The sequence below is a fragment of the Pteropus vampyrus genome, unplaced genomic scaffold (genome assembly GCF_000151845.1).
Source record: "Pteropus vampyrus isolate Shadow unplaced genomic scaffold, Pvam_2.0 Scaffold32, whole genome shotgun sequence".
NCBI classification, from domain to species: Eukaryota; Metazoa; Chordata; class Mammalia; order Chiroptera; family Pteropodidae; genus Pteropus; species Pteropus vampyrus.
The window spans coordinates 752,675-760,734 of record NW_011888813.1 but is presented as its reverse complement, the minus strand read 5'-3'; the positions used below and the strand labels follow the sequence as shown (position 1 = coordinate 760,734).

Here is an 8,060-nt window from a genome sequence, read left to right as displayed (position 1 = left end):
TTTTAATTCTCAGAAAGTTTTTAATAATTTTACGTGAAGTTACAGCTTTCACAACCATTATTAATTATTGCATCATTTAAACTTCAGTTCATTTTTTAGAATTTTAAAATAGAAAGCACATAAGATTTTCTTTCAAAATTATATTTAGAACCTATAGTATTCGAATGTGAGTATTTAGCTGTCAACAGTGAATCAGAATGACATGCCCTATTCATGTTACCAATAATTGTTAATCGTTAGATACTTACAGGATCATGCTACCATTGATCATGTACAGGGTCAAGGATGCCAAAAATAACATTGAAGGTAGGTGTTTAGTCCTTCTGCCTTTCAAAGGCTAAGGCCGAAGCAAAAGCTAGTTTTGGTTAAATACTGAAGCTAAAGCCAAACTTCAGGGTAAAGCTAGTTGCTCCATCTACTTAGTGCTTTATTGTAGGTCAGCACTATCCAGTAGGACTTCCTATAATAATGGGAATATTCCATATCTGTGCTGTCCAATATGGAAGCCACTAATCACATGTAGCTACTGAGCACTTAAAAAGTAACTAGTACAACTAAGGACCTGAATTTTTAAAAATTTAATTAGTTTAAATTTAAGTGTAAACAATCGTAATGTGTACTGCAGTTATAGATAAACCAGATAGTGATTCTGAATCGCTCTTTGCCCTCCCCCTAGCCCCACACTCAATCCACACTGAGAAGAAATCTCCGATAATGAAGAATTTAGTTTTTAAGCGTGGAAAGTCTAATTACAGAGCTACCTCATCCTTCTAAGAAGGCAAAATATATCAAGGCCTTTCTCTGTTTTTTGTAGCTGTCCCATTATCGAGAACACTTGAACATACAGGACCCTGAGAAACGAAAAGAATTTCTTAAGACCTGCATTGGGTGAGTATGGGGGAGAAATGTTTTTAAGTATAAATACTCTCAGGCAGACGAAGAGACCGAAAGAGAGTGGAATGGATAGATAGTTGAAGGCAGAGGCTAATAATGGACCACATAAGTATCATTAAAGATTTTCTTACTCAGGGGTTCCAAACACTAGTCCCCAAAAGAATTTTCATTGATTGGGGTAAGTTGAGAAAAATTAAGATGATATAGAGAGTTTTTTTCTAAAGCTAAATTTATTTAATTGAAAGACTTGCCTTTTATTCTGAAAAATTTTCCCTCCCTTTCTTTTTTGGTAGTAAAATGGACTTTAATTCTTTTTATTACCTTATGTATTAAAATAAAAAGTCGGTAACACTTTACCTTACATATTATTTTCAATGTTAACTGGTCCTTGAAAACACAAAGCCTAAGAAGCAGTGATTCAGTACGAGCTTTCACCCAGACTAAGTCCTTGTAAAAACCAGCCCCACACATTACTCTTCCAGAATAATGGAAGTAGCTGCTCTTGGAAGTAGCTCATTTTGTTGTTGGACAACCTTCATGATTGGAAGGTGATTCCCTAATTGAACTGAATCTTACTTCCCTGTATCTTTTAAGAAGATATAGAGTGTACCCAACAGACCTTGCTTCTTCGGGTTCAGTATTCACAGCTGTTTCAGTCATTCCTCATGTGACATGGTTTCCAGGTTTTACATTTAGAAATTTGTTTATGTCAGTCAGTGCAATCCTTAATTTTAATGTTACCAAATACTGAACTGTGTCATATGGCCTCTGGTAAACAAAGAGACATTAGGATGGTGTAATAACTGGAACTTACTGCTATCTCGCTTTATCTCTTCTAAAACTTAGCTGCGGCTCACAGTTATCTGAGACAGTGGGTGGCTCACTCACTAGCTAAGTGATCCATCGAACATTCTAGCTTCCACAATGAGAGGATTCTAATTCATTTCTCAACAAAATCGCTAATGACTATATATATTTTGTGGACTTTTAGGATCCATCTTGAATTAGCAAAACCTTAAATACAAAATCTCAGCCAAGGTCTACTCTATCCTCTGCTCTGTTTCTCTGCCTTTTAGGGATGATCTAAGGTGAATTGAGATCAGATTTATGAAGCACAGTGAGCCTTTTATGCTTACAGTGGTGATTTGGTTTAGTTGGGTTTGTTTCCTGTTTGAGTAGAGAAACAGGTACTAACCTTCTGGCCTTCTACCAGTTTGCCATTTTCAGCAGAAGATTCTGCACACATACAAGACCATTATACACTCCTGGAACGTCAGATCATTATTGAGGTTAGACTCCTCGTCTCTACGTTTCTGCTTCAATTCCAATGTTCAATGCTATTTAGCATCTAGGAGACATCTTTGTTCTGGCCATATATGTCATTTTCTGTTACAGTCTCAGAGAGCCTTTCATTTTTTCCCTCTCCATGTTAACCCCTTTCCTTCCATTGTTCTCAGGCATCATTTTTCTTCTCACCTACTGTTAACTCAGAAGTATTTCCTCTTCATCCCAGAATTCCCTTTTCATTACCACTACTAGTTTTCCTCCATCCAAATTAGATCTGTCATCATTTTACGGATTTGAAACTCCCCTGGGCTACCCTGGGCAATTTCTTTTTCTCTTCCTTGCCCCTTTCTAGAGTGGGAAACACAGCTACTGTAGTATTAAAGGTTTCTCTCCTGCTTCTAATCCATGGACATTGTTCTTTTTTTCGCTTGGCTCACTCCACCACAGGCAAATGATCGACACCTGGAATCAGCGGGCCAGACCGAGATCTTCCGGAAGCACCCTCGGAAAGCTTCCATACTCAACATGCCACTAGTGACGACGCTTTTCTACTCCTGCTTCTACCACTACATGGAGGCTGAGGTACAGACAAAACGCAAAAGACCCCACACACTCAGTGTACTGAGGAACCTAGTTTGAAGCCAGTATTTTTATGTACTTTTATTAACAGTGGGTGTATATAGTTCTCAGAAATCCACTTGGATGCTTTCCTGGCCCACAGCAGGGGTGAGACGAGAGAGAAAAAGAGGTTTGTAAGGGCTTGCGTGGCTTCCAGTGAGCTGGCATGTACCATAGCACATTCTGTATCAATAGCGCTGGTCCTATAGCTGTCTATTCAAAGGTTCATCATTTCAAACAGTTTACACAGTGTAGAGAAAAGCAGCAGGGTGTCGGGTAGCTGTGGCTACTTTAAAACAAATTTTTTTGAAGAGGTTTGAATTGAATGATCACAGATGGACATTTGGATTAGCATAAAATTGGAGAAAACACCATACTTATTAATCTGGCCCCATTAAGTTAGGTTGTGGTGACATCTAATAATACCCGATGGAGCTTTTCTTTTAAAATAATTTCTGGGTTTAAATGGTTACAGAGTGAAATATAGAGTCTAGGTAGTGGAAGAGAAATGGGGTTGGTAGGTATTTGGAAAGTCAGTAACACTAAAATTCCTTCTCTATTTTCATCCTAGGGGACATTCAGCAGTCCGGTCAATCTGAAGAAGACATTTAAGGTATATATAAACTGGTCAGTGTTTTGGTAAAAGTAGTGTCATGGTACTACGTGGAGTGGATGTTGCTTTGTAACCCTGTACAGTAAGTCCCTTGATATTCAGGATTAAAGGTGGAAAGGAATGTATTTGTAGGAAGTGAGATAAGGCTTTAATTGAATGGCCTGCCACAGTGCTGCAGTGCTGGGGCTTGGAAATTAAGGGGTTCTTGAGGACCAAGAGATTTATGGATTTTAAAGGGCAGAATCAGCACTATAGTATATTTTTCTCTATCTTTTCCAGAATTCTCATGTACCTCCCCTAGTACATTTCTCCTTCCCCTTAATCTTTTTTTGGTCTCTGCTTTCTAGATCCCAGATAAACAGTATGTGCTGACAGCTCTGGCTGCTCGTGCGAAGCTTCGAGCCTGGCATGATGTCGATGCCCTCTTTACCACAAAGGTGGGTTCCCTGGAATGGCTTTGTGCCACTGATGCCTTGGACATGTCATCTTGTTATCCCAGGCCTCATGGGAGTCCCAGGTTCTACTGACTGGCTTACAATTTTCTTCCAGCTTTTTATTTTTCAAAATTTCAAACCTAAAGCTGAAACAATAACGTAATGAATACTAATTGTCTTTACCTACTTCATTAATTTATTAACGTTTTTGCTATATTTGCTTTCTCTTTTTCTGTGTGTGTGTATAGAAAAAGAGAAAGCAAATATGCCTTTTTCTTTTGCTGAAATTTGAAAGTAAGTTTTAGACATCATGACAGTTCTTTATTCTTTAAAAATTTAATCATTTATCTTTCTTCAAATCAATGTTATTAACACTCTCAAGAAAGTTAACATTAATATGATGCTATTATATATATTTATGTTATTTAAATATTATACATTGTATTTAAATTAGAACTTTTTTGTTTGTTTTTGTGTTTGTTCGCTGTTAGGATTTAATTAAGTATCTTGCATTGCATTTGATTGTCATGTTTCTACTGGCTGACATTTTAAATATTCATTTTTCATTATGAGTTTGAGAATTTTGTTTTTCCCTTTTGTTATTTAATTAGTTAAATTAACTACCAATACATGCCTGTGTCCAAATCAAACACCGTATAAAAGTATAGAGAGTTGTCTGCCTTCTAGCTCATTCCATTCCTCGAGGCAAACACCATTAAAAGTTGGATGAGTACTTTCCATATCTTTCTTCATGAATTCATAAATAAATACCTTTATCTAACATAAAGCTGTAAAGGATAGGATTTTTCTACCCAGTTAAGTTCATACCACAAGTATTGTTAGGTAAATTTACTCATTTCATTTCGCCCTGTTTCACAGACTTTTTTCTACATCATTGCCTATAAATCTAAGACTTATTTCATACCTCTGACTCTTTTCCACCCCCTTAAGTTCCTTGACTTTTCTGAAAAACTCATCTCTCTTCATTTTCCTATTCCCCACCCAACCCCAGTCCATCCAGTCTCACCACCACATTATTATAGTCTGACCTTAAAATGTAGGGAGACTATCTCAGAGAGTGTTGAGTTCATGTCTGGCCTAGCTAACTTCTGCCATTTACCTTTTTCAGAACTGGCTGGGCTACACCAAGAAGAGAGCACCCATTGGTTTCCATCGGGTTGTGGAAATTTTACACAAGAACAGTGCTCCTGTCCAGGTAATGGCTCCTGAGGAGAGCTGGGTATTGGACCCTCTAGGAGACCTAACTTGTAGCCTCTTACTGGTCAGAGACCTGGCCTATTCTGGTCTTCCCTTAAAGGCAACATAATGGCTATGTTGGGTCTTGAGATAGAAAAAGTCAGGGAGGGAAGTTCTCTTCTGCCCTTGAGAGGTAATCTGCCCTCTTTGAGGAGCATCTCCTGTGTTTAGCCATGTGGACTATGGCAATACTGTTCAAACGATGGAAAAGGAGAACTCACTGAGAAGGGACACCGGGGTGCAATGGGCACAGGGCTAGATCAGACCTAGAGCACGCCTGCTGCTGGCATGGGATCCACTCTAGGGTAAAGAGGAACGTGCTCTTCCCTCCTTTCCTGGGGGAGCACGGAAGTGCTGTCTGGAATCCACATCATTTCCCAGAACTAGTCCCGAGGTTTATGATGGGAATTGTAGTCAGATGCTCTACCCCTGAGCTACACCCCCACCTGATGATGAGAATTGTAGATGTCAGGTATTGTAGACAAACTCTTTTGCCTTCATTAGGATTCTTTTTCTACCTTTCAGAGCTCTGTGTTTTATGGGTCTGGGAATCATTAATCAGAAGTACCTCTCCCCACAGATATTACAAGAGTATGTCAATCTGGTGGAAGATGTGGACACAAAGTTGAACTTAGCTACCAGGTTCAAGTGCCATGATGTTGTCATTGATGTGAGTCCCCAAGAAATAAGAACTCTGAGTTAGCCCCTCAGTGAAGAGTGGGGATTATGATATTCTCTGTCCTGCATCCAGAGATACTTCCATCAATTTTGACTTAATGGACAAAATAGTGTGGCAAGAGTTAGTTTGGAGGCCAGCACTCCTGTGTTATTTTCCCTGCTCTCTGACTGCTTTCTCTGTGCTTTTGTAAATTTGCTGCTCTCAGGGAATTCATAGAACTGAATCAAGCCACATAAGCTCTGTAGACTTCACTCCAACATGGAATTCCATTGGGACTCAACCCTGCTGTCATCCCACTGTACCCTCCCAGCCTCTTCCTGAACCTTGGCTTGATGTGGGAGTGACAGAAAGAAAAAGACCTTCACAGAGAAAGCTGACTGGGGGTCTTATTATTTGCCTTCTTGGTTTACAGACTTGCCGAGACCTGAAGGATCGTCAGCAGTTGCTAGCATACAGGAGTAAGGTGGATAAAGGGTCTGCAGAGGAGGAGAAAATTGACGCCATTCTCAGCAGCTCGGTGAGCAACTGTAGCTTACCTCGCCGGCCGTCTCAGGAGACAAACGGTTCACAGAGTAGCATCAAGTGTATATAGGGGTCATCTGGGGACCTCGGGCTGAGACTTAACTACAATGCTCTGATAATTGTTAAACCTAGCAGGCAGGGGGGACCAACTGCTGGCAGTATGGAAGCAGATGTTGGATTCAGCATATCCAGACTGCGTAGCTTCCTGAGGATGGATAGGACCTACCTGTTGGAAGTAAAAAGGGGGTAAAATAGATTTTAGCTATTCAGAGAACACAACTAGCTATCTCTCATAGCATGAAATTGTTGAGCTTTTTGTTAATGTCGATCTTAGTTCCATGTTATATCTTTTGGGACCTATTGGGGGTCATCAGAAGCTAGTGAATCTTGGTCCTGAGGAGGACAGGACCGGAATAAATGCCCAAACTCAGGCTTGTGAGATACAGAATAGGTGTCTAATTGGATTCTGAATAAATGAATGCTACCACATAGTTAAGAAATTTTTCAATTCTTCTCTTTTCCTTACAGTACCTAGCTGTGAGCCTTGTTTTATTGTATTCCTGCTGCCTCTCTGTAGGGATCAGTGAAAACTGACCATTGTTTGTTCTTTCCACAGCAAATTCGATGGAAGAATTAGTGGCATTAGCTACCCTGAAACCTGCCTCATTTCCTTCTTTCCTGCCTGTGAAAGTAGAGAGAGCACTCTTCTTTGGGAGAGTTACAGAATCATTTTGCTTGGGCCCATCATCTACAGGCAGCACCAGCTACTTCTGGGACAGAAATCAGCGCCTTGACACAGACAGCTTCCAATTGATCTTCTGTCCAAGAGCCATCATCTAAGGGCCAAGATCTAAGTCTTTGGCTCATGAGAAAGATTCTCTCCACCTGGTGCTCACATGAAGGTGGGAGTCATTTCTAGATTGGACCCACATTGGGCAAGATCTCTTTTGGTCTAAGGAAAGCGACTGCTCTGGAAAAGAAGTCTCCTAGACTAAGAGGGGCAGGCAGGTGTCATAGGGTGGCTACTCCGTTCCGTTCAGCTAATTACGACCCTGGACTTGATGCTGGACATTGCAGTTCTGCTGTGAAGGAAGTCAGAACAGAGCCCAAATGGCTCTCTCCCAGGGGCCTCAGGAAGGGGTGCCATTGTTGCCAGGACCTGCTGGAAATGCCCTCACACCAGACTGCACAGAGATGGCCTAGATATTGTGTTTCTTCAGCCAGTATCCCTCTGCTGCCCCAGTCTACTGTCAGTCTAAAACCTTGTGGTTCTCTCATCTGCAGACTGAGATGACCTTCTGTGGGTAATGAGAACATCCCCATTATCTTTTCCTCTCCTTCCCCCACCCCAGACCCACAACCTCATATGGAGCTTGGATTCAGCAGTGCTGGAGAGCTCTCACTAGCAATTCCAGAAGTTTCACCAGGGCTAAACTCAGCAGCATTTCTGACTGTTAGGATATTAACATGGTTTTAGTTTCACACCTGGCTTTCAAGAGGATATTATGTAATGCTAGATTCCTGCACTGTACCAATATTAGCCTCTCTGTGACTGAACCGGGTTTTCCCAGACATGCGTAGACTCCCAATAAAGCTGTTTCTTCCTTGGTGCCTTCTTTCCCTCCCGGTTGTTTTGTGTAAAACACTGAAATAATTGCCCTGTCTCTTGGGACCACTACAAATCAGCCTCAGTGACTGCATTCAGCAGCCTGTCAACACATGTCAGGTTATGGAGCAGTGATGCTTAGAGAGAGCA

At 40.8% G+C, this 8,060-nt stretch overlaps 1 protein-coding gene across 3 annotated transcripts in view; it reads left to right on the top strand.

Annotated features, from left to right (window-relative positions):
* The window catches only part of VIPAS39 (VPS33B interacting protein, apical-basolateral polarity regulator, spe-39 homolog), a 22,221-nt gene extending 14,305 nt beyond the window's left edge, over positions 1-7,916 (top strand). For 2 of the 3 annotated variants that reach the window (XM_011357081.2, XM_011357082.2), the window contains exons 12-20: positions 815-888; positions 2,108-2,183; positions 2,629-2,763; positions 3,371-3,412; positions 3,760-3,849; positions 4,976-5,062; positions 5,684-5,773; positions 6,195-6,299; positions 6,921-7,916. In XM_011357081.2, coding sequence (XP_011355383.1) covers positions 815-888; positions 2,108-2,183; positions 2,629-2,763; positions 3,371-3,412; positions 3,760-3,849; positions 4,976-5,062; positions 5,684-5,773; positions 6,195-6,299; positions 6,921-6,941 — 720 coding nt within the window. In that variant the 3' untranslated portion in view covers positions 6,942-7,916. Of the gene's footprint in view, positions 1-814; positions 889-2,107; positions 2,184-2,628; positions 2,764-3,370; positions 3,413-3,759; positions 3,850-4,973; positions 5,063-5,683; positions 5,774-6,194; positions 6,300-6,920 lie in introns of all 3 variants that reach the window. The other variant, XR_002779607.1, reaches the window with a different exon arrangement.
* Positions 7,917-8,060: the final 144 nt, after the last annotated feature.